The sequence below is a fragment of the Diadema antillarum genome, unplaced genomic scaffold (genome assembly GCF_040938485.1).
Source record: "Diadema antillarum isolate AM-2024a unplaced genomic scaffold, OU_Dant_1.0 seq00000839_RagTag, whole genome shotgun sequence".
Classification (NCBI taxonomy): domain Eukaryota; kingdom Metazoa; phylum Echinodermata; class Echinoidea; order Diadematoida; family Diadematidae; genus Diadema; species Diadema antillarum.
This window is the reverse complement of record NW_027271715.1, coordinates 1,248,926-1,275,950: the sequence shown is the minus strand read 5'-3', so window position 1 is coordinate 1,275,950 and position 27,025 is coordinate 1,248,926. Positions and strand designations below refer to the sequence as shown.

At 38.9% G+C, this 27,025-nt stretch overlaps 2 protein-coding genes across 2 annotated transcripts in view; one reads left to right on the top strand and one right to left on the bottom strand.

The window, feature by feature from the left end:
- Positions 1–1,273: 1,273 nt before the first annotated feature.
- Positions 1,274–18,465, bottom strand: LOC139740204 (oxygen-dependent coproporphyrinogen-III oxidase-like). Its single transcript, XM_071650789.1, has 15 exons — positions 18,451–18,465; positions 16,516–16,555; positions 15,484–15,550; positions 14,507–14,608; positions 13,793–13,840; positions 10,879–10,953; positions 10,169–10,287; positions 8,770–8,839; positions 7,561–7,683; positions 6,374–6,485; positions 5,594–5,673; positions 5,052–5,131; positions 4,191–4,217; positions 2,646–2,748; positions 1,274–1,508 (listed from the first exon to the last, which is right to left on the bottom strand). The coding sequence occupies exons 2-15, from the start codon at positions 16,548–16,550 to the stop codon at positions 1,422–1,424; spliced, it is 1,128 nt and encodes a 375-aa protein (XP_071506890.1). The 5' UTR covers positions 16,551–16,555; positions 18,451–18,465; the 3' UTR covers positions 1,274–1,421.
- A 7,823-nt stretch (positions 18,466–26,288) lies between these two features.
- Positions 26,289–27,025, top strand: part of LOC139740203 (telomerase protein component 1-like) — a 30,897-nt gene continuing 30,160 nt past the window's right edge. Inside the window, exon 1 of the mRNA XM_071650787.1 lies at positions 26,289–26,864. Within this exon, the coding sequence (XP_071506888.1) occupies positions 26,318–26,864 (547 nt within the window). The 5' untranslated portion in view covers positions 26,289–26,317. The remainder of the gene's footprint in view (positions 26,865–27,025) is intronic.

The window sequence follows — 27,025 nt, the reverse complement described above, 5'->3', positions numbered from 1 at the left end:
CTCACAAAGTGCATGTAGTCAAATAGGTAAAGTAATCACAATTCCCAAGATTTTCCTTCCAATCACATCCTAATCCTTCTAATCTACCTGTATACTGATCTTTTCATCATTTACTCTTTTGTTAATCTTTTAAATGAAGATTGTGGAAAGGTCGTTAGTAATATCTGTTGGACTTGCATTATCACAAATACAATTCATGACATATTTGTCTTTTGAAGTACTCTTGAATAGGAATATGCATAGATTTGGAACATGTAGCAATACAGAGGAGGCCATTCAATGGTTTCTGGAATTTACAGCATTCACACAAAGACATAAGCCTCAGGAAGATGCTTTGTTCACAAACTATATAGAATGTCAATGTCTATCACATTCCATGAGGCTGAATTAAAGTGTGTGTCTTTCAGCACAATACATTGGAAGTTTCAATATATGTAAATAAAATGAAAAATGATGCTGATACATTGTACTGTCCTAAGTACAGTGCACTCCTGTTAAAATGAACACAGTTATAATGAAATTCCGGTTACAACGAAGTAAAAATCAGGGCCACAACATTATCCACTCTATGTATTTTTATTGTTTATTAGTTCTGTTATGGCAAAATTTCGATAAAATGAAATAAAACTGCCGGTCCCAAGGACTTCATTATAATGGGAGTCCATTGCATGTACAATTCATGAAATTTCTAGTGGAGAGAAAGAGTTTCAATGTACCCTCGGGTGACAGAGTTACATGTATTTGAAGGACTGTTAAGAAAAAAAAAAAGAGAGGATGAATAAGTGGAAAAAGGAAAAGAAAGGGGTATTCTTTCGCTGCAAAAATTATTCCATGCAGAACTAATAAGGGTGGAGATAAAGAGCTTAGTATTAAACAGAGAGTTCTGAAAAGGACTGCTAAAAGGTTGGACGTATGGAAGGTTAACCCATTCCATACTGAATTCTGAAATCCCCATAGACTTAATACACAGGCCACCAGGTTCCCGTAGGAAACGGGTCAAGAAAACGGTCAACAAAAATCAAACTGACCTGAAGACTGCCCTCTATTTTCTGATTCAGAGACAGCCTTATTTGAAAAATATACTTTCACCGTGCCACGTTTTGGCAGAGAGTCTCATTTCATGAAAGATAATTCTTTTAGCAACAACCAATTAGGAAGCAGGATTTTTGTCGTTACATGTACCACGACGCTTCCCATTACAGCACCGAATTACCACGACAGCAAATTTCCACGAAATGGGGCCAAGAAGTCTCACAACGGACTGAGATAAAATCTACCTGCACATCTTGTAAAATCAAATACACGACAGAAAAGCAAGACAGACCTCTGTACTACTGGAACTTGACTGTGTACATCTCTCTATGGCATCTTTGCCTGCACTTTAGTTTGCCTATAATTGCACAAGTCTTAGTCTCGAGAGCTCAGACCCAGTCACGAGGGTTCTTGAGAATTTCCGTCAGCTTGGCCTCTTTGCTGCCCTCTACTGGTGAGTGCATGTATCTCCAACTCTGTGGGCAGAAGACCAATGAAATGCTAACTCAGATGGGATGATATTGCTTTTTTTTCAAATGTTTATCTCTAAAGTGTTTGTCTTTAGGGGAAATGGGACTGTAATGCTTAACCTGAAGTCATCAAGTCCTAGAATACACATTTCTGTTGTTAAATGCTGTATCTTTTTTTTCACATTCATTGGTAGTATTTCATAATGTATAACACATACCTTGCCTCTATTCGAGCCCTGTTCTGGTCATATACCAATGATATTATCACTTATAGAATGATCACAACTCTTTAACTGTAAAATTCATGAATGATCCTTAAATTGGGAACACATTTTAGAAGATATAAACTAATACTTCTCTCTGAAATTAGTCAACAAAAGTCAGCAATTGTTATTTTTTTTGCCTGTGAAAAAATTATCTCTACACCTGTTCTTGGTATGTTCATTAAAAAAAAGAAAAGGAGAGAGTAATGCATTTTTGCATGTCCTCCTCAGCAGATTAAAGTTCAGTCTGTGCCCAAATATTATGAGAAAAATAAAAATAAGTGAAATTTTGTGTAAGAAACAAATGGAGAGCTACTCAATACCTACATCACACAGAATTGCCAATTTGTCTTATTCTCCAAAACTAACAGTTCATATATATATATATATTTTTTTTTTTTTTGGGGGGGGGGGTGAAATGTAACATCAGGATGAAATTTCCTTTTATGGTGAAAAAGGAAGAATTTTCTTTTTTTTTAAATCTGATACGAGTAAATTGTGCTAATGTTTTAACATAAGTCCTACAGTTTGTTTCTTTGTTTTTTGTATTTGTACTTTGTCACAAGGACAACACTTACTAAAGAGTTCAAAATATATGTCCTCAGCTTCTATCAGATTTGGCAAGTTATGCATCTATCAATCTATCAATCAATTTATTGACCCATGAATCGATCTATCAATATATGAATCAATCTATCAATCTGTAAATCAATCTATCAATCTATAAATCAATTTATCAATCTGTAAATCAATCTATCATCTTATAAATCAATCTATCAATCCATCTATAATCTGTTTGTTTGTTTGTTTGTTTGTGTGTTTGTTTGTTTCTTTCTTTCTTTCTTTCTTTGTTTGTATATGTGTTTCAGTCCATACTCACAGCTGTTTGAGGGAGAGACATCAAGATACTCTCGATCCTAGCCCCTGGGGTGAAGAGTCCAAACTTGGTCCCCCTGTCGTATACCAGGTTGAATTCCACATACCTACAGATGGAGAAAATGCAGGAAATTCTGCAACCTAGTTTACACCACTCCGCTCAAATCTTTAAAGTAAACTGAGTGTAGACAAAATCAAGGCTTTTGAGGCCATACCTTTGCTATTTCCATCTACAGCTTGCAATTACATGGAGCTTTATCTAAGTCAAATATTTGATTTGTGTAAGGTAGACTTTGTGAATTTCTTGTACAGTATCACAGGAATACTATCAATGACTGTGTCGTCTTTCTAGACCTACTAGCAATTAATTCTCCAAGGACGATCATCTCAAAATACTATTGACTTTGTGTTGTAATCAGCCATCAATGCTAAAAATAGTGGTAACTTGTAATGGACTTGAACAAAATTTATATAATGCCCCAGTCACACAAACATCCCGGATCACCCCGGACCACCCCGGATCTGATCTGGGGTGATCCGGGGAGAGATCCGTGTTGATGCCTTGGACATCCTTGGTCATCAGTGTATATCCGTGTAGATCTGGGGACATCCGGGAGGCCAACACAGCATCTTTTGGAGGGCAAAAACATCCGGCATCATCCGGGGATTGCCGTGTTGGCAGAGCAATCCGGGGTGGTCGGTGTGGCTGCCGTGTAGCTGCCGTGTTGATCCATGTAGATGCCGTGTTGGTCCGTGCAGACGCCGCGCTCTTCCGGCCTTATCCGTGTAGCTGCTGTGTTGATACTGTGTGTACAGTCATACCAACGCTCGTCTACACTCCATCGAGGTCGAAACTATCCCAGATCTCCCCGGATCTCCCCGGATCACCGTGTAGATCCTTGAGCATCCGTGTTTATATGTGACTGGGGCCCAAGATTTGCAGAGGAGTCTGCTCTTACAAGCTATGCTTATTAATATTTAGTTTTATTGGGCACAAGATACTTCTTGACGTTTGTTTGTTGGTTATTGTTTTTTTTTTCATTCCATGAGAATTGTACCAGCATTAATTTCTCATGACACAGAGCTATAATATGAGTTTTGGTTAAATGTGACACAGGGTCATAACTTGACTGCCCCAATACACTAGCCTTTGTATAAAAATTTAAAAAGGAGAAAAAGGTCATTTTGGGTGATTAACCCTTTATGCGCCCAGGCACCTAACAAACCCTCCAAGCTTTTTCATCTGCATTTCATATTAATTAATGCAAACTTAACTTTAAGATGTAAAGTTAGCAAACCCACTTAGGTGAAGTAATGTGCCTCAGTCTAACAGGTAGGCCAAGGTGATGCAATAGGGATCAGGGGGATTAGGTAATGTCTAATCAATGACAACTAATTTCAAGACATTATCTGCACCAGTTGGCAAAGAAAATGCTCCAGAATGTGTGCCAATTGGTGAATGAAGCACAAGAAGGGCTATGTAAGACAGGTTCTGATATGTCTAATTCATGAGTGACATTAAACCAAAGACAGCATACAATGTACATACCTCCCTCTTCTCAAGAGCTGCCATTGCCTGAAAATTGAACAATACAGAGAAACAATAGTCTTATCACTCCACAAAGGGTACGCGGAATGAGTACAAACTGAAACAATCAATTATATCTGTTTTATAATCTCTGTCTTATTAAGAGACGTTTTAGTTAAAAACTCAAACATTACCATTTTTATATTGAGTTGTTCACATTTATACAGAGGCATTAAGAACTAGACAGCATATTGATGAACAATGCTTTCTAATCTATCCAGCTGACAATAAGACCTAAAAGACTATTATTTACATACATGAATTTATCATAGATATCTTTAAAGCAGTAATGACGTTTTTAAAGGGATGGTATAGTATTGGCGGAGATGAGAATTGGACTTTTAACTTTTTGTGAGATACCAAGAAACCACTTATGAAATAATACAGAGCATACCGTCCAAAGAGGAATTCAAGATTTATAAGATGAAAATGGCTGAGACATCCAAAAGCAAAGTAAAACAAAGTGATCCTCATAAAAGGTGGGTCCCACCTTTTATTGGGTTTCCTCTTTATTTGGCTATCTCGGTCATTTCTAAACCAATTTTCATCAAATAAACGTCTTTGAATCCCTCTTGGAATTACATGCTCTTTCCCATTTCATATGAGGTTTCTCATTATCTCACCAAAAAATATTAGAAATCCAAAGTTAGGTCCCAACCAAAACTATGCAATTACATATTCCTTTAAAGAATGTGTGCTTTGTTCTACACAGTTTTGTACCTAGAGGAGCTTGATCAAATATGCTTAGATATATATTGTTAATTTGAAGTGATAGTGCTGAAGCCTTAAAAAGAAAAAGCAAATGCCATAAATCATGGTCACCTTTCATCATAGCCGTAACCGTCGTCCTTGTGCTTTTGAACGATGGGCAGATAGCAGGGTAGAATTGCCGTTGCACAGCTCTGGAACAATGAGAGAGTGACATCACATAAACTTGATGAGAAGTCCATCCAATGCAACCGTATACAATCCATGATATAACAAACATTTTCTTTTAGGATATGAACTTCTTGGCAGTGTTTTTGTCTCAGTCCCGAGTATACTCGGGTAGGTGTCTATGGGAAATGCTTGTTGTAGCAAAATCAAACTGTCCTCAACGGGTTAAAGTTAATCCTCTTTACAAATACTGAGGATACTATCAGATTTATCCCTCAGGGAAGCAACATCTCAAAATGCCAATGACACTGTGCACACGAAGGTTGTCAATGGTACTGACAGGGTTAAAGAGTGCACGAGGAACAAATGAAACATACAGCTCACAACTTACACAGATGTGCATGGAAATATGAAAAAGGAGTGGTAATATAGAACCAACACATTTGCCTTTTAAAGCCAAGTGACCAGAAGTTTTGAGTGGAGCTTACCTTGATGAAAGAGAATGCCTTATCTTGAGTCGGTTGGTCAATGTCATCAAAAAATATTCCCCCAACTCCTCTTCGCTCACCTGAAAAGAACATGAGAAGAAAACACCATTTTCCCTTTTCTTTTTCCTTTTTCTTTAATTTACTGCATTCTGATTTGAAAACACCCTTCTTTTTATTTTACTGCAGTCTGATTTGGTCCACTCCACAGTATTCACAACTGGACGCCATGGAAGACCACCTAGTGCAGCTCAGCCAGCCAGCCATCTTATCAAATTGAAAATGAAAAAAAAACAAACAGACAAACAAAAAAATTCTCTCACAACCAGTGTTTCAAAGTTCAGATTAGAACATCCCATCAAACATCCTGTTTCCCAGGTCTCTTTGGTAAAGTCTCTGTGTTTTTGTTATGGTGTATTAATTTTGATATTAAAGTTATTTTTGGTTTTAGATTTGAAACTGTTTTGGATACAATGAAATAATTAAAGAGAAATGAAACAGATATAGAGTGTATATGTAGACAACATGACTTCACACAGACTTGGCTGGAGCTGACCGAATGATTATGAACTGACCTCAACTGACCTTAACTGATAGTTGGAGGTCTAGCCTTGCACAGAGCTTATGTACAGTCAGCCACAAAGGTTTTATTCATGGCCAAAGGGGCAGCTTAGTATACAGCTAAGCTGACCACACTACATCAGCTCACGAGTCGGCTAAAGTAAGTGACACAGGCCAATAATGTTGAGATGGATCATACTCAGTTGAGAGGAATGTACATACCTCTGTGCTCCACTACAAAGTAGTTGTCACACCACTCCTTGAACTTCTGGTAGTACTCAGGATCATGGAGGTCACACGCTGCTTTCAGCGTCCGATGGAAGTGCGTTGCATCCTGATGAGAAATTAAAAAAAAAAAAAAAAGGCAATTTGTCACTCATTAATGTGTTGGAAGTTGGCAAAAGCAACATCAGAGATTTCAATATGTTTGGCATCAAACATAAGACCAAGTTAAATTCCCTATCTATGTCTCACCAATGGAATTGATTCTGATCAGTTGCAAAAAGGTGCATGGCAAAGAAGAACAGGGGGACAAAAAAAAATCTTGACTGTGACAGAACATAGATGGAAGATTTTTTTTTTTAAAATCAAATTACGAAGTAGATATTGGTGCATATGCACAGTGGTACTTTATATTCCCTAAAAAGTGAGAGCTCCATGTACAGGAAATTCTAACACTGTAAAAGTGGTTTCTTTCGCGTACAGAAACTTTCGCGGTTTCCATCGGTGCGGACTTTTTCGCGTGTGTTTAAATTCGCAGTCGGTAATGATAGCGTTGTACAAGCTACAAGTTCAAAACATTTTCGCGTGATGTTAAATTCGCGGTTCAACCTCAAAGCGCGAAAAGCGCGAAAATAAAACCACCGCGAAAGAAACCACTTTTACAGTATACACCTTCATCATCGTTGGGATGTATGCTAGACTCAGAGCTGACAAGATCTGCATGAGAGAACTACATTTACTATCAACATTAGTTTGGCCATAGCCCTGAATACTCTGAGCTAATCTCTGGGATTCACATGGCAAGAAGTGATATTTTTACTCCAGTGCATATCAGGGAAAGTTTATGTTGTCAGACTTAATTGATTCATTTAAAACAGAAGAGCACTCTGGGTGAAAAAAAATGGACCTCTGCTAGAGTCAAGAAATAAGAGCATTAAGGCTTAAGGCAATTAAAAAAAAAAATCAGCCAAACAGCACATTTAGGTTTTGAACTCATGCCTAACAGCTCTCTCAACCAGATCGATTCTGTTTTGATGTGTTAACCCAATGAGGACGAGTCCTGAGTATGATAATCAGGCAAGCATCTATGGGAAATGTGTGTTGTAGCAAAATCAAACTGTCCTCAACGGGTTAATTTTTAAGTGTGAATAAGCCTCTAGAAAACTCAAAACGGTGTAGAGGCTCACCTCTTCATCCAAGTAGTATGGGGTCAGATCCGTACCCCCACCAAACCACCACTGTGACTCGCCCTCCTGTTCCACCTCAAAGTACCGGTAGTTGAAGTGAAGGGTCGGAACCATTGGATTCCGCTGGGAGGGGAGACCAGTATGGAGAGAGAGTTAACTAATAGCCCACTACCACAGGGCACTTTCTACATAGCATACTCGTTTTACTTTCAGAGGATTCACTTGCTTGTCATCAAACCACGCCCCATGAAAGACCAGGACCCCATTTCATCAAAGATGTAAGGATAGCAACTATTGGTAGAATGGCAACTTTACATAGCAACAGCCAATCAGGAAGTGGGATTCTTGTTGATACCAAGGCACCTGCCTTTCCAGCAAGGGTTGCTATCTACGAACTTTGCATGATATGGGCCAGATGTAACAATCATTGCCTCTTCTGATGCTGGCCAACCTGTTGTATTTTTGTTGTTGTGGTTGTTCTTTCCATGTAAACATTTTTACCTCACTTGTATTTGAATATGATGATTTTTTTTTTAATTTATGGAAATAAAAAGAAACTACAGTCAGCCCTGACTAAGTTGAAACTATTTGGACTGAAGGAGTAGCTTCAACTTCAGAAATTATTCGACTTTATGCGAGGTCGACTTAAGCAAGGTTGACAGCACTTACTTCTTACTCTGCTACATGAAGTAATGCAAATCGTCCTAAATACATATGTACATTATTCAACACCATTCCTTCCTGGTTTTGCCTACAAGGAGCCAAAGATGTCATATCATCATCACCAACACAGAGAATTTCACAATGGTTTATTAACTTTAAAATCATTTCATTACGTCCCTTAACTCTAAAGGACAGAGACACAATGTAAAGAAATGAAAGTGAAAGCCAGATCATGTAGGCTGTATTGTGAAGGGCTTTTTTTTCTGTCAGTGTTAAACTCAACATAAATCAAAATGTTCACACACCATCCCTTTTGTAAATGTTCATCTCTTGTATCCTACTCAAAAAGCTGTAGAAGTTACCCTAATATTTTACTCAGGGCTCAAGTCATTTCACAACTGACAGAACTTGGAAAAACTTAAAAACTCATAAACATTCAAAAAACACAACAACAGCACAGAACAGCAAATAATGTTACCTGCATTAACCATGGTGAAGTTATTTTGCAAATTGATATTTCCGAAAGTTTTATTACTTCAGACTCACCGGATGTATGACTGAACTGATTCCGGTGGCAAAGAAAGGTAACTCAGATCCAGGTTTCAGCGCCTTGCCCCTGATTGGTTGAATAGGATCACATGACCATTTTTTCCATTACCACAGCACCATTTCAACTGACTCAGTGATTCACAGAATTTTACAAACTTGCAAACATATACTTTTTTCCATTCTTCCTCATTCTTGCATAATCTTCAATAACAAAACTCCTTCTCAGGCATATAATTAAATGTGACCCGCTACAACAAAAAGGTCCTAAAGTCGCGCACGGTCGAAGCCGTGAAAATCGAGTTTGAAGTCAGAGCATTAAAATTGGTCAAAACTTACGATTTTCTGATTTTGATATATTATTGGAGTCTAACATGTCTTCTATCATCTGTCGAAATTTGGAAGCAAAATTATCAAAGAAAAGACCAAAAATAGCGTTTTTCTGAGCCATGTTTTTTGGCATTTCAACAAAGCAGAAACTGGTTCGAAAATTTGGATTTAGCGCCACAGATAGGTTCCGCCCCTAACAACGACCAGAGTGATCTCATTGGTCAGTTTGCTACTTGCTGCTAACCGAAGCGTGAAGCTCGCACACTGCCCAGTCGACTGGTGCGTGCGGGCGGGGTGCGCTATGCTCAGCCGCTTCTCACATCCTGGTCACTGATTGGTTGGTGAGGAGACTGCCGACGCTGATGTGCTTGAATGAACTCTTCGGGGGTTGCTAGGGCTTACCTTCTATTGTCCAGAGGTGAAAACTGACTTGCGTGTCCCTTGATCGCGACTGCGTCGAAAGGAAGACTTTTAGGGCGCTTTTCTCGAAACAGTGATTTTCCAGACGTCTCGACATGCTCTCTTTTCAACATCGATATCTCCGCAGCCGATTATTTTTATAAAATGTGTTATATATCAATTTAAAGCAGAAAGATTAGGGTATTATATCATGCAATTTTCAAATAATCAACCTCCCCCGACTTTAGGATCATTTTGTTGTAGCGGGTCACAAATGTCATTTCAGCATGTTTATGATTTGGGAAACATTTTTACAGGTTCATTTTGGATCAAATTTTGAATCATTGAATCAAATTTTACTTGTGAATATTAAGTACAGAATGATGAATCATACTGCATGTAGTATATTTCAAATGCACTTTTGTTTGTGATGTAGCCAGAGTGTTACAACACTGTGCACATTTCCGCCTATCATTATGTCCCTCGCATAAAGCTGGAGGCAAACATGACTAAAACTTGTGGTAGTAGAGTGAGAAACATTCTACAACTGAAGACACATAACAGCACAAAATTTGCTTTTTCTTATATAAATATTTGAATAAATCTATGAATAAAAGATGCAAGTAATTTTTTACTTGGATAACTGCAAATTTGTTTCACATTCCCCTACCTTGCTCTCATCATGGCAGCTGCCTTGGCTGATAGTTTGCCATGGACCACTGAGATGTTGACACCGGCTCGTTCAAAGACCTGTCCATCTTCCAGTATACAGGTGATACCACCACCACCCTAAAACACAGGGCACAGCAGGAAAATGGGAGGGGAATAAGGGGGAGTCTGCCCTTAATCAATGTGGATTCTACATGATCTAATATGGCACAATTATCTGTATGTCTTTTGGAGTGAAAGTAGAAATTGATGCTGTTAAGATTTATGTGCGAGTTGTCAGTGATTAGTTAGAAACTGTTTAACTGATAAATGCAAAAAAAAAGTCTTTTTCTAAACTGCGAATGATGATCATGATCAACTTTATCATCATCACTTATCATCAATTCATTATCATCACTGTCACTATCATCATCATTATCATCCTCTTTCTCCAGGCTGCTGGCCTGTTATATCAACCTGGGTTGGGCCAGGTATTCTAAAGTGCCTTCCTAGTGCCCCTTTCCTATTCTTACTCACTTTCAATAATTTTCCTTTATTCACTTTACAGGAGCTAATGAGTAAATTAATATAGTAATATATTTGTATGTTCACCTTGCCAAAACCAACTCACTATGTTTAAAACAATGCTAAATGCCAAGGATTTATAATCTAGTGATAGTAATATTAAAAAAAAAGAGAGAACAGAAAAGAAACCAGAGCCAGTACACTCACTTCTTTTCTCTGCCATCTGTCCACAAAAAATTTCTTCTCTCCCTCAATTTCTTCCAGGGCTTGGCAGATTTTTGCCTGTTGAAATGAAAATGAACATTAATCATAGAAAATTGCAGAGTCTATACCTGAGAATGCACATTGCAAAGACACAACTCCATGTGCTGATGACCTGAATTTCACCAAATTCAGAGTCATCATTTCCTGTTTTCAGCAGGGAGGGAGAATCATATAGAAAGCATTATACAACACCTCAGAATGATGTCGAATTGTGATTGGCCAAGAACATGTCACATGACATTCAATAGAAAATACCTACCAAACTCATTGAGAATGACAGCCATACAATAGGCCCCTGGCATGGGCCTATTGCACGGCTCGAAGGTACTATAGCACGGCTTCGTGGGGGGCTACTAATGCATGGCCACTCACAGAGTTCTGTGGCTCACAGCAGCAAAGCGCCAGCAAGCTACATTGTACGTGCGCGTGCTGGCCGGCTGCGCTGCGCTGCCGGTAAGTCTCACAGACCAGGCGCGGCAAAGTACATACTGCAACGTTAACGTGTACGCGCAGCTACTTTACCTAGCTAGTTGCATGTATTGCGGCATACCTACTGCTGTGTTTTTAGTTTTGACTCTGCTCTGCTACGTGGACCACAGTGATCCCAAAATCAAGACTTCATTTCAAGTTGAGAAACCGTAATTTGATTATTTTTCTGTGTTTTTATACAAAATCATTTTGGGAAATAGACAAAGTCTAGACCTACTACTAGATCTACCGACATCTCAGATCGGCCTAACAGTCAGGCCTAACTCGATCTAACGTTAGCGTAGAATGGGTATAGACCCTGCGGAGTTTGTGATTCCTGTGACTGTGTGGTCGAATCATGACGAGTGTTTGAAAGCAGTACACAGGGTGGTTTACAATTCTCGACCTAATTGTTACATTCATTTTTGGGCCTTCCTGAGTTAGCGGTCACTAATTTAGTACTGTGATTGTGGACAAGGTGTTGTATAAAACGAATAATTTATGATTTTGTTCGTGCATTGGGGCACGTAATACCGCACTCGGCGCGAGATTCGCCACTGGTCTATTCAACGCGGCGCTACGCGCCTTGTTGAATAGACCAGTGGCTTATCTCGCGCCTCGTGCGATATTCGTGCCCTATGCACTCACAACTCATAAATTATTCGTATATTCAAGCATAAACAAATATTATGACCATTTTAATGTCTCCGTGTCTACAAGCACAAGGTCTACAGGCATCTCACAGTGGTTAAAGTGGCAAAATGATTGTAACTGCACTTGATTGTCTTGCTATTCCTCTTTTGTTTTGTACATGACATGATACATACTTCACATGCTCTCCAAAGAAATTATTGATTTTTCAATCTCTGCTTAATTAACATGAAAAACATGATTGTTCACAACACATCTTTGAAGGCATGAGATGTCCATATTTAGTGCAAATGTTATGACATTTTGTCATGTTTCTGTTATTTGTCATTTCAGGAAAAAAAAAGAAGACCTCAAAGGTTTCAGTCATATGAAAAAGACTACTTGTCCTTTACTTTAATCAAGGAGTTAGTACTTTCTTGCTCTAAACAACAAATAATGCATCAAATGGTAGACTGTGCATGACGCAAATCTCTCGTTTGAAGAGGCTACACCCCCGTAAATAATGCCAGTGTATATCTTGGCAATCAATGACTTAAAAACCAAAGATATAAAACACCTGTTTCTTGACCCTGGCCTAATCTAAGCATCAGTCATCGCCACAGCGCCACAGGGGGGGGGGGGGGGGGGGGCACCGCGAGAGGAGGAGATTGTTTTGGTTTTGGCATGGGCTATGTAGCTCCATGGTGCGTGTGTGTGTACGTGTGTGTACGTGTGCATTACACATTGTCAGCACCGGCAAACTGGCAATGCTCTCCTTCTTATTCCTGTATTTTCGTTATTTACGGGTCAATTTTTTTCCGTTCGAAACGTAAAATGGATGACCATAGAATTTCTCAATAGAATATAAAATTGAAAACTTTAGAAAGGATAGAGAAAATTGAGTTCACTTTGAATGGTCTGCCACAAGCAGATATCCTTATCATGCTCTTACGTAATACGACAGCTGCTAGAGTCATTAAACCCTGGCTTGGCCTCCAGGTTTGTCACGCCTGAGCAGAAAGTTAATTTGCAATGGACAAATACTTCGACTCCCAACTCCCAAACGAAAAATCTTTAGCGAGGTATAGCACCCCATCAGCTTCGTGGAAGTGGGGTCTCGCCTCAAACGAGGGATTGACGGCATGGATTGAAAGATCACAACCTTCCTACAATTTAATAGTCCAATGTCCTAACATTTTCTCTGATATACTACTTTAAAGGGATGGTACGGTACAGTATTGGTGGAGATGAGAATTGGGCTTTTAACTTTTTGCGAGATATCAAGAAAACACTTATGATTTAGTACAGAACATACCATTTTAAGAGGAATTCAAAGTTTATTTGATGAAAATCGGGTTTGGAATTACTGAAACATCCAAAAACAAAGTAAAAAGTGTGGGTCCCACACTTTATAAGAATTGCTCTTTTTTGGATATCTCAGCCATTTCAAAACCAATTTTCATCAAATAAACGTTGATTTCCTCATAGAATTACATGCTCTTTCATATTTCATTAGAGGTTTCTCATTATCTCACCAAAAAATGTTGGAAACCTGAAATTAGACCTCAACCAAAACTGAACGATCCCCTTAATGTAATGGCCTCATTCAAGAAAAAAAAAATTCTTTGCAGAACTTTTTAATACAATGTTTATATCTCCTCCTCAGTCAGTTGTTGGTAATTAGAAGGCTAAAAATTTCAATTGTAACCCAGGTGAAAAAAAAAAGGTGAAAGCTTCGTGTATAATCCACGTCACAAACCTGTGTCCTCATAATGAACAGCTCCATTCTGGCTTTCATGTCTTCCTCCTGGAACAATTTTTGACACAAAGAAGAAAGCTTCCATATAAATGATATAGTAAAAATATGATACAGATAAAAACATACTAATAATACCCTTTTAAAGCAAAACAATGGAATTTTTTGTTTTAGTCACCAAAGGCAGTTGTAAAGTGTCTCGATGGGAATCTATCTCTGAAGCAGTGAGGTAGCATTTAATAATATGAAGAATAAAAATCATCAGTGGAAATACTAGATCTAGAGTCAAGAACATGTCTACGGTATTTACATGTAGCCTTGCTAAATACTAAAAAAGAAAAAGAAAAAAGGAAACACTGTTTTCATTGTACTCTCAATCATGCTAATCTATTCCATCATATTTGATGAATGAAAAATGGACAAGACTAGAATGGCACATACATGTATATTAACAAAATAGCACCACATCAAAATCAGAAGTTAGGTCACCTCAATATTTGATGAGTATGGTTGATATATCTATTTCATTATGTCTTTGAATTATTTGTCCACTTCATCTTGCCTATGTACACATAAACAAGTTCCAAAAGTTCTTGTTTTTTTCTTTGTTTCTGTCTTGAATCTCGATAATCTCAAATTATTTTCAAAAGATGTTAGGTTAACAAAATGACATTGAACTAGTATACTGAAACAGACAGGCAGGAAACATCTTCTCACCTTTTTGAGAACTTCCAAACTTGTGATTGGTTCTGTCATGAATTCCTTTGTGGCTGGATTAGGATGTGTGGTGGGCATGGTCTTTGCTATGACAACATTATGCTACATCAATAGAAAACACAAACAAAGAGCACAAATATGCCTTAAAATGTGCTAGCATAATCATGGAAACTATCTTGGCATATACACTACAAGACAAAGTGACACTGTAGTATCATAATTTTGATTCCCGCATTCTACAAGCATAAACAAATTCTTTTTGCAAATTACGCAATGTCATCTCCAACTGAACAACTTATTACTTCCAAAAATATATTTGTGACCGTGCATCACAAAACGAACAAAAAGTCGGACACAAAATGTGTTAATAAGGCATGCTTAATTTCAGTTTAATCTGATAATCCTTTCATTGTTGTTACTCTGGTGGTTTAAATCCCGTTTTTTGTCCCATTCAGCGCACAACCAGCACGACTTGATAAAGATTACGCGCTTGAATAGATACTGTACTTCAGAGCCTCTTTTCTAAGTTCACACTTTTCCTGAGTGTGTGCTTTATATCCAATATTTAGATAGGTTAGGAGAGTCCATTTGATTTGAGTAATACATCATTTTAAAGCTTAAAGTCTGCTCTTTCAGAATATGCTCTTAACTAAAATTTCATGTCCAGTGAATTTTTGTTTGTTTTGTGGTGCAGGGTCACATTTGAAATATATCTATAAATGTACCAAATATATATCTAAAAGTATGAAATGCATTTTAAGTATAAAATATATCACAAGATGCTTAGTACATGTAAGTGGACATAAAACGTGCATTCGCAGTGCTTCTCTTGGGAACACACTACAATAATAACAGTAATGAATGGGGTAACTTTAATCCATTCCATACAGGAACCTGGTGGTCTTTGTATTTAGTCTATGGGGATTTCAGAATTTGATATGGAACGGGTTAATAGAAGCAGATGATGTGTCACATACGTTTGTTCTGTATACGCCGTGAAGGACTGCTCCTCCTGCGATTACTGCACAAGCTGCTCCAATCCTCCTGAGTTGTGAGAGATAAATAGAAAACATATGATTCACTGTTGGAATGGAGCGTGAAACAGAAAAAATTGCTCAACTTGGGTACTTGCTCAAGCAGGCATTTATGTTTGACTATTCATCTGAGGCAATGATCAGATCCTGATATCAATTATTAATTACAGGCAATTCTAGACCAAATGGGAAAGGAAAAGCTGCAGTTTCCTGAATTTCGGTCACAATATCCCCAATGATAGATTTCTCTGCCCAATACACTTTGCAGATGGGAAACACAATGGATGCATTACAACTCTACCAACATCTCTGCTGACACAAGCAAAAGTCCTTAGAGGTTAGTGACTAAACCAAATTGTTTGAAGATCTTTAATAATGATTCACTTAATCATCAATTAATCAGATGATAAATTTCAATTGTGCTAGGTGCAACAAATCCCTACAACAGGGGAGGGGTAAAAAGGAATACAAGTAACCATTTCAAATTCAGGAACTGCCCATGTGCAAATTTGTCCATGGCAAACTACACGTATGTACAGTAAACCCATTGACTCTGTCCTTAACCAGTTGAGGACGAGTCCCGAGTATACTCGGGCAGGTGTCTATGGGAAATGTGTGTTATAGCAAAATCAGTCTTCCTCAACGGGTTAAGCTATCAAACCTTTTCACAAGAACCTCATGACTCTGGGAGCACAGGGTAACTCATGCTCTTCATCAACTTCACTGTATGAATATCACTAAATAATCAAACAATCAATTCAGCCATCAACTCTCATTGACAAATAGGCCTAGCTGTTATTCATTTACCAGAGACAAAAAAAAAAAAAAGTTTTAATAATTGAATTTGCCACTATATACCCTGTCGGGTTGGCCCCTTCTAAGGGGTGTTGGACAGTACATAAGAAGAAGAAGATGCCAGATCTCTCTTCAGGACCCTAAAAATGGAGTGGAAAACATCTATTCTTTAAAACTTACCTGTATTTGAGGAAGAAGCTCATTCTTGCTGCCATACTTTCTGTATCTTAGAAAACAAAACAAACAAACATAAGATGTTGTCGCATCTGCTTCACTGAGCTTGGGCTTCAAACAGAAAGCATCAAAAATAAAAAGTCACACTCAAACAGGATTGCATAACAGAAGTGACATAGCATAGTGCTAATCTGAATGTAGAATATACAGAAAGTGCATTGCTGCAAGAGAAATTAATAGAGGTACAACACAGTGTGCCCAGTGCCTTGCTGCATAAAAAGATCAAACATAAGTCAGACAATCAAATGTAAGTCAAGTATTTAACCACCAATCAAACTTGACTCGAGTATTCAAAGATTTATGTTTGATAGTCTAACTTTAGCATGATCTCAACTTTTGTGCAACAGGGCACTGATTGTCTCTGTGTACAAGTATGTACAAATTTGAGCTGAACCAAACTAGAATCAGTTAAAAAGATCAATCAGAAACTATTCCTAATAGTCTTGAATAGATACATGTACATACAATGTAGCTAAGACCATAATCATCAGTTCATTTTTACTTTTTTCACATTACTGTTGTGTTGTATTAAAACTTATGGATAAATTTGCAATTTCAGTAATGTGAAAAAAAAAGTAATGAATGTGAAAAAAAAAAAGCTGGTGGTTTGCCTGTGGTCATTGCCTTAAGGAGCTCCCCAGGGTTAGCAGCCCTTCATCTTTTGGACTTTGCCTATGTGCTTGCAGTTGGACTTTGCCAATCTCATCCACAACTAAGCGGTTGTCACCGATGTATATAGATCTACTATTACAACTAACTAAAGTTTACTTCCATAGCCTACAAATAAAACACTGTGATCACGGTGATATGCCCTTTTGTTGGATATGTCCAACCCTTTGTACCCATATCATAGGGCTGCTTTGATCCAGCACATCGTCATCAGTGCACTCAACCTTCCAGACCAAGTCATCCAGGATTTCACAGCAAATGACATCTTCATCTTTACCACTAGCATTCTGTTTCCCTGTCTCTCATTACCTACCTCTCTCTGCTGATATTACGACCCACTGCCTCCGATACATTCTCAAAATTCACCTTGCATGCCTGAACCTTATATCACAGCTCAATGCGGATAACCGCTGATCTCCGGGCGGAGGAAGAACAAGCAAGAAGAAGAAGATATGCAATAATGACGAAGACGAAGGCCAGATATTAACAGAAAATTAACTGAGTGAGAGATTTGCAAAGATTACTAAATGCGCTACTGTTGAAACACTGTCAAATCATTACGTGCGAGCCTCATCACCGTTCCGTTTCCCAGCGTCCTTAGCCTTGCGCCTCCTTGCTCCTACAGACATGTCAGACAACAACACATGCATATGCATGCCTGCACATAACTGCGACAGCCGCCACACGCAGTGTGTGCGTGTGGCGGCTGCGCCGTGCTCCCATAAAAGATCTTCATGTTGAACAAACGGGTGCCTTTGCGGCGCTATATTTCCTTAATTTTTCAACAGAAACTACTAGGAATACTTACATGGGTCGATGAAACCTAAATGACTATCATCGGCGACTGTTTGATGCATTTCATTGCTTGTGATGCACAAAATGATGTCTTATAAGCAGCTCACCGATGTTCACAGAATTCACAATCACTTGCACAAGCGCACAGAATACTTGAACTAACCATAAGCGAAACTGCGGGGAAGCCGCCAGGACCGCGCCTGGCGGCGCGGTCTCCGGGGCTAGCCTGCACACTACTCTATGGGCTCTAACTGACTAACGGGAACCTAAGTACGTGGGACTACATTGAACGTTACCGACAATGACAAACCGCGAAGTAGCAATCAAAATGGAGCTTTAATTTAAGATTCAAGTATCATGACACATCAACTGACAAAACTGCTAACCGGAAGTGAGTATCTAGAATACTCTACTCACCCGATTGTCCTCTAGATCGTTTATTATGAGGAAAATAAGTAAGACCTCACATCCTCCAACACGGGCCTACGTGACGACGAGAAGCTCTGTTTTGGTAGTCTTGCGAACGTAGACCCTCGACCCAGTTAGAACCAATCCACGGCGACCACACACACGTTCAGACCTCAAACGGCAGACTGTTATGATGTGTGGATTATATGTGCAGTGGCGGATCCAGAGGGGGGCGCAACCGGCGCACGCCCCCCTTTATTTTTCGTAAAAAACAAAAGAAATAAAAAGAAAAAAAATGAAATAAAACCCGGAAGTGGCACCAGAAATATTAGTCACGCCCCCCCCCCCCTTTTACAGAATTCCTAGATCCGCCCCTGATGTGTGTCCCTTAAAGGTGCATGGTCCGGCTGTTCCACGTTTTACACGCTTCGCTCTTTAATGGAACACTGTTTTCCGTCGTTATGACTACTTACTTTTTTTTTTTTTTTGATACCATGACAAAATGTGCATTGTTTCTTTTTTATGACATCATTCGTGGATATACTTTATATTGTATTCGAAAAAAAAACCTGTCCTTATCAGATTAATGACAGACAAATCGAAAACTTGTACCGCTTTGGATCATGTTTTCTTTGTCTTTTTTGATGATGGAAATAAAAAAAAACAACTACTGAATTGAATTGAATTGAATTGAATTGAATTGAATTGAATTGAATTGAATTAAATTGAATTGAATTGAATTGAATTGAATTGAATTGAATTGAATTGAATTGAATTGAAATGAATTGAATTGAGTTGAATTGAATTGAACTGCGTCATCACACTATCCATCGTATTATGGCTATCAGACTTCCGGGATACTGCCGGACAGCGGCACGGATGTACTGGGGGGGGGGGGGGGGGGGGCATTTCATAAAGCATTTTGTCCGACAACTTTGTCGGACAAATTTGATGTCAGGCAATCAGATGCAAGGACTTTTGTAGCTTTGAACAGTTTGTCAGTCAAATTAGCGGACAAAACGCTTTATTATGTCCCCCGAGCTGAGTGTATATAATTAACAGTTCATGGCAGTGACACAATAGGTTGAGTGGCCAATGCATCACTTTTGTGTCTCCGATAATATCTCTTTGTATCTCTGTGAATACTTCAGTAGTTCATCAGCCTTAAAAGAAATCCCTCATTTTTATGATAATAACTTGCCTTTATACTGAAGGCTATAATGCCATAGCAAATCATTATGAAGAAAGCTGACCCCCTGTGATTTTTTTTTTTTTTTTTTTTGCATGGCGGTGAGTGGTTGTGTGTTTTATGTGTGTGTGGTTTTTGTTTTTTCTGTGTGTGTGTGAGAGAGAGAGAGAGAGAGAGGGTGTGTGAGTGTGTGTGTGTGTGAGTGTGTTTGTGTGTGTGTGAAAGTACTATTTATCCGAGAAAGCTAGTGTACATACGGTAGAACACTATTGTTGTTTGCGTCAAAAAGGTGTGATTTTTCTGTGTGTACAGCGGCATCAGCTGTCAATGAATATTTGCATTGATTTGAATGTCAATTAACAAAAATTATTGAAAAAAAGTGTCGTGTGTGTGTGTGTGCGTGGGTATGTGTAGGGGGCTATGTTTGTTGCCACTTAGTGCAGTATGTCTGAATCAGTGGCTCAGTCACCTAAGCCCCTACATTATCTGCTAGTTCGGGTATTTCCAGCTTTGGGGAAAGGAAAAAGAGAATAGAGTTTTACGTTGTAATTTTTAACAATGACGATAATTCATATTTTGTGACAACAGAAATTATGTCACAGCAATGTCGGGGAAAATTGATGAAGATTATAATGATGAAGGCAATAATAATAATAATAATAACAATAATAATAATAATATTGATGATATATATCATTATTGTTATTATCATTGTAAATACTCATCATCGTTTTTGCTACCATTACGGGGCCTACCATTTTTTTTTTTTAAATGGGGGGGGGGGGCAGTTTATATTTCTGGCGTCACTCCGGGTTGCATCATCTAACAAGCCAAAAAAAAAAGAAAAAAAAAAGAGAAAGACCTTACATGCGCTCCCGCTTTTCGGCTGACAAACAAAAAAAAACTTTAAAAAAAAAACTTCAAATCCCTAGGCCCTAAACACTTCCGGGGTTTTAAAAAAGCAGGGGGGGGGGGGTGGGCAAATGGGTTACACCAGGGAGGTGGATCCACCTCCCTGGTTACACCCTATGCATTCCTATACGTATTGGGCTCAAAAAAGTGGGGGGGGGGGGGGCGAGCCGCCCGTTCCCTTGCCCAGTTGGTGATACATTATATTGTTGTAAATGTCTTTGCCCTTTATTATTAATAAGATGCGAACCTGGATTTACACCCCGTGTTGAAACCCGGTCCTGTTGGTTTGGGCAAGGAGGTACCTCCTTGGTTACGGTCTGTTTTTCATAAGACTATTACCTTCCTTGTCCACGGGGATGACACGAGAATGTGTGTAAACATTTCGCAACCTCAGATTCTTTCAGGCTCACGTTTATAGAAGAGGACGGATTACTCTGCGGGTATTGGTGAGTGATGAAGTACGTTTTTCTGCACAATCATCACCGAAAGAATGATTTACGTTAGACGACGATGTAGACCTCTGGTCGCGGTGGATGCCTTTAATCTCTTTTTGAATGTCCATCAATTAACAGCTTAGACTTTTGAGGTGAGTTTTCGTTGTGACATTTTTACAGATGAAGCTTCATTTGTCAATGTGCGGTCGTTGTGGGTTTGTGCTCCTGTAGCAGCCGCTGCGCAGTGCCTGCATGTGCGTTTGCAGGCAGCACGAGCGAGTATCTGAATAGGCGCCTTTTGCTTTGAAGCCCACTCATCTGTGCCTTTTACATTTGATCTAGGTCTAATGCCATGCCTCCCCAGAGCTCTACAGAGACTGTTCGACATTTTAATATCATAATCTGTATCTGTTGTATCGCCTGTCTTTTAATATTTGTAAAGCCTAGTTTCTATATGGAAGTTAATAAAAGCGTAGCCGAAGGCAAAGGCGTGCTGTTTTTGTCAAACTAGGGAAGTTTCTTGCCCACTTTTTGGGGCCTCAAATATTTTACAACAGAATGCTTACTTTTTTGGGTTGTGCAAAATATTGTTACCCCCTTATTATGTAAATGTGTGACTGATGATATTGCTTTTATGAAATGCAGATACACTGAATGATATTGATTCAAAGCTGCTACATAGTACAAGCCACACAATTGTGGTGGATGGCAAAGATATGTAACTGTAAGTAAGTGTGTATGCATGGTGCTGATGAAATGGATGTTTTGATTTAGATTTAAAGAAAGTGCTAGACATGAAAAGTGTGTTAACATATAAGAATAATATGGCGATGTATTCTATTACTTGTAATGAAAATGTATGTTGTTACTTAATTTTGAACTTGTTATTTAATAAAGGACTTTAAGGAGATCGCCATTTTAAACTTGTGTAGTAATTAATGCATGAGTTCATTACCCGGTACTTCATGGAATGATTTCGTTTTGTTTAATAGAAAAGAGAAATCACACTTTTTTTTTGGGGGGGGGGGTTATATCGATTCTCTTTGGCATTTATTTTTTTCCCAACACACATCATAATTCTAAGAGTATGAACTGGCTGAGGAATATACTTTGAGTTCCTACATGACATACACATATTGGTGCGGAATTTGAAATACTTCCCCATGATATTCAATCTGTGTCACTCTAACATTGAGGGTACCATCACATTGTGGGTCAAGTCTTATTCTGCCCTGTTCACTAGAATTCTTTGGTGGTCTAAATTGGCCTGTCGATCCAGAGTGGTTCGGAAGTAGATGATGAATCAGTACTAGTATCCATATGGACCCATGAGACCATTTTTTTGTTTATTGTATTCATGTGTTTACTCATGCAAGATAATATTTAAGTTGAAATTAGTGAAATAGGAGTGAATGCTTTTGAGAAAAAAAGAATGTATGTACCTTCCACAGCATCCAGTTTGGTTACAATTTATGATGTACATTGATAATCAAAGGAAGAGCCACTTTAATAGGTACACATACAGTCCAACCTCAGTTATCCTAGCAGTCCCAGCAGAAACGTTTTTAGTGGTGATGGGGGGACGTAGAGTGTCATACATGGGCCATACTTGTGGTTGGGTCAAGGGGCTGTGTTTCTGTAAGGTGATAAATTTTATTACTTACGAAATCTTCAGTGCAAAGTAAGGAAAAATCCTGACAGACTGTATAACATTGTCACCCTGTTGTTACTGTACAGATGTTGTGTCCTTTAAATCTCAATAGATTTGATTGTTCGCATTTCATTCAAATTAAATATCAATTCCACAAATGTGTGCATTATAAATAAGGCTGAGATCTTTGTATAAATTGCTTGAAACAAATGTGTATGAGTGGATCAACCTACATGTCAAAGGTTATGTTTTGTGTGCATCACAAAAGGTTTGTCAAAGAATTTTAGACTAGTTTACTCTTCCAGTGATGCCAAGTTCAAAAAAATTTTTATGAGTGAGATTTTCATGACGCGGTGTCTCGGTGCTCGCGCGAATTAGGGGGTGTCCCCCTTCCCATGATAGGGAGCTTTTTTTTTTTATTATTAGCTCGTCTGGTGCAACCATTTTCTACTTATTTTGAAAGACAAAAGGGAAATATAATTGCAACTATCACTTTAATCCTTTGAGCTATGCTCCTTATTTTTGTCCCAAGTTGCAGACTTCACCAGATGCGTGAGAAAAATGGGTGCCATGCATGAGATCGTGAGACAGACCCTAAATGCTTGAGTCTCACGCATTCTGCGTGAGACTTGGTAGCTCTGCTCCACAGGTCGGTGTTAGAAAACCCAACACTTTCCTCAACTCCCTGAAGTTAAATTTTAGGCAATTCAGTGGAAGATTTGCCATCGTATAGTACTGGAGGAGGTTGTCTTAGGCTCAAGTATAAATGTGTGTGTGTGTGTGTGTGTGTGTGTGTGTGTGTGTGTATTCTGGTATGGTATGTTATCATTAAAAAAAATAAACAAAAAGTTGTGATTGACTATTTATACTGCCTTGGTACATGTACTAATATACCCCAAACACAATGTACATGTGTACTTAAAATATTTCTTCTTTGGCATTTGTCATATAATCTCACTTATAAATCAGTAAATATCAATCATCTGGATGGGATAGTGGTTCTTTTTTAGCGAGATAACTGAAGTTGGATTGTAGTATCGTTTCAGCTTGAGCAGCAATCAGGAAATTTTTCCATTCTAATGTCAATTTTTTTGCTTCTCAATGAAAATACAGATCAACTGCAGTAATTGATAGTACTGTAGTGAAAAAAGCATGGCATACATGTAGCTCAAAGGAATGACCTTGCATTGGTCGTCTATAATTGTTTACCCTTCTAGCACAACACAGTAGGTCCTATCCACTCTGCAGAAATTGTGTAAACAGCTCCTCCCCCCCCCCCCACACACACACACACATACACACTCACAGAACAATAAACCATGGGGCAGGTGCTGCCATAAATACTACTTGTGTGTTCAGAGCTACTGAGTACAATTATGGCAGGAAAAAATATTGTAGCAACCTGTTTTGTGCTCAATAGTAAGGTGCACTAGCTGTAAACAAACTAAATTATTTCAAACTGACATTTTTCAGCACTACAGTACATGTATGTTGCTAACAAATATGAACACAACTTGTAGAGGATATATCTTATATGCTAGGAATTGCAAAAACATTGATATGATTAAAGCCAAAACATAGTTCTGGTACGCCTGCAGAAGTTGTCAAATTTCACTCCCAAATGTGCACGTATGCCTAAGAAATGTGTGGAATAATGCTGTAATAACAAGTTATTGGATGGTTAGCGACGAAAATGCGAAATAATAACCAAAAAGGTTCGCCGGAGTCGCAGTCTCAGAACTTACACGTTGTACCCGATCGGGGTCAGGCTAAACTCGGACTTGGGGACAACTCGGCCTCGTTTTGACGATGGAACGATTTGTCCCTCTGGATTGTACAGCGTTGTACTATGGGAGCGCGGCCTGTAGCGCTTCGCGTTCTGGCTGGTCACAGTTATGGTCCGAGTTGATACCAAGGACGCTTAACTGAAAATACAGGAAAGTGCGCGCTAATCCTGTACCAAACAAATGGACAGCATGCGGTCCTCAAGCGTATTACGCACATCACCTGAGACGCGCTGTCTTTGAAGTTGTTTTGTTGTTTATCAAGCGTCTTTGATTGTCTTTTCAGTATGGCGATCACGAACTGTGTGTGAATTGTCTGAAATAGGGCCGAGTTTTCCCTGAGACCGATTTAGTCTGGATCCTTCTGGAATAAAAGGCGGTATACCGACTCTTATTTTTGATCTCGAAATACTCCATTTAAAACAACTGCTCATCCCAGCAAATCGCGTCAGCCAGGTTATTAGTTTCTTGGTAGACTCTTTCGATATATTGCAAGCAAATATGAAATGGTGCCGGACGGGTTCACAAACCCTTACCAAAACTATGTTTTCACTTTAAGTAGCAGGTACTTCGGTTGTTACACATCTAGTGTAGAGCTCTCTTTGATTGTGAGGCAGTTTTTGTTTATAATGCTACTTGTACATTGTATGTTCCCACAGTTGTGCAATCTGTTATGAACTCCATGATTGGCCAATTGTAGCTGATTTTGGAAGTTTTGACTTGTCACATATCATGTTTGGAGACTAAGTAATGCAAGTTAACAAGTGGCAGTACCATTTGGTGCATCATAAATGATATAATCATTACATTCACCCCTAACTGATGTTCACCAGAATACCAATTTGTCATGAACTTGGCAATTAGGTCCCCTCAGAGCTACATGTGCATTTGATACATGTGTAAGACTTTCCCGCTGAAATGCTTGTGGTCATGGTTGTTGATTAACCTGCCTAATTGAGCTCTCAGAAAAGCAATTTACTAATGAAGTGCTGATTTGAAGCTAATTGAACGCTCTGAATATGCCATTCCTACATGCAATCATGCCATTTATCTTTTGGAAATGATGATTAAAAACTGTTGAAGGCCACCATCAAAACAGTTGCTTGATGTTGATAATGGCCTTGTAAAAACAAGATGTATATCTTTGAGTATTAAATAAGGGTAAATGTAGGGGCGGATCCAGGAAATAATGGGGGGGGGGGAAATATTTCTAGTGCCACTTCCGGGTTTCATCAGCTGACACTCTCTTTTTATTTCTTTTGTTTTAACAAAAAATAAAGGGGGCGCGCATCCAGTGTGCCCCCCCCCCCCCTTCCCCGATCCGCCACATCTGTAGATGTGCTAAAGGTATTTAGCATACAATATGTGAATATTAAAGGATGGTATAGTTTTGGTTGAGATGGGTATTCAGATTTTTTGTTGTTGTTTTTTCAGACTTTTTGTGAGATACATGTAATTAGAAACCACTTTTAAAGATATGAAATATTGAGCATACAATTCTATAAAGAGGAATCAAAAGTTTATGAAAATTGGTTTTGAAATGGCCGAGATTGACATAAGTAATGTAAAGCAAAGTGGTCCTAATGAAAGGTGGGACCCACCTTTTCTTGGGACCAATTGTTCTAAATTTGCTCAGTGAAATATTAGGCAGAGAATTATTCATGTTATACAATTTTCAAGTAGATCATATGTGCAGTATTTTCATATCACTCGGGCTGGTGTAGGGATAACAAAATTAGACCTTTTGCAACCTCAAGACAAAGTTCTTCAACTTTTATGGTTGATGTAAAGCTGAAATGGTGGTCCGTTTACTTGTTTGTATTGCTTAATGACAACAGACCTCATCCTTCCTGTTATATGTCATGTTTCAGTTTCCGAAGCGTCAACTCAAGCCTCAATCACCACCATGGGAGTGGGTACATCCAGACCCAGATCAGCAGCCAATCAGCTTCCAGGAAATGAGGCGGACATTAGTAAGCGAGGATCATTTCGGTACAAAGAGCCCGGAGAGGAAGGAAGCAGTGATCGTGAGCAGGAGCCGGAGGTGGTAGAAACTCAAGAAAACATGGAAAAGGGGATGGTAGAGTCTAAACAGAAGGATCTCCCGGAAAAGAGACCAATGGAGGAGGGAAATCCTTCTAAAAGTCATGATACCAGTGAAGTAGCACCGGTCCCTTCTACCAAGGAGTCGGTGGAGGGGGGCGATCCGGTAGGACAGGGGGTGCAAGGTGGGAGTGGCAAGGCACAGGTGGAAGTAAACTCTGAAGCTGAGAATGATGCAGGGGATGGTCAACCATCAGGAGGAATGGATGGAGAGATGGAGAAGGAGGCAAGAGTGAATGATGAGGAAGAAGAGAAAGAGGTGGACAAAGATGAGAAGCCCATTGAGGTGGATAATGAAGGGAACCCAGTATCCCAGGAAGAAAGTCGCACCATCACTCATGGTGTTCATGGTGAGTCTTCTGTAAACGTGTAATCATAACAATAATCATACATCATCCCCCCACCAGCCCAACCCAATGGCAGCAATATTAGCTAACTGTAATCACCATTTTCCTCTTTGTCATTTACTCCTTTTCTGCAAAAATTGCCCTCACTTTGGGAAAATGATATC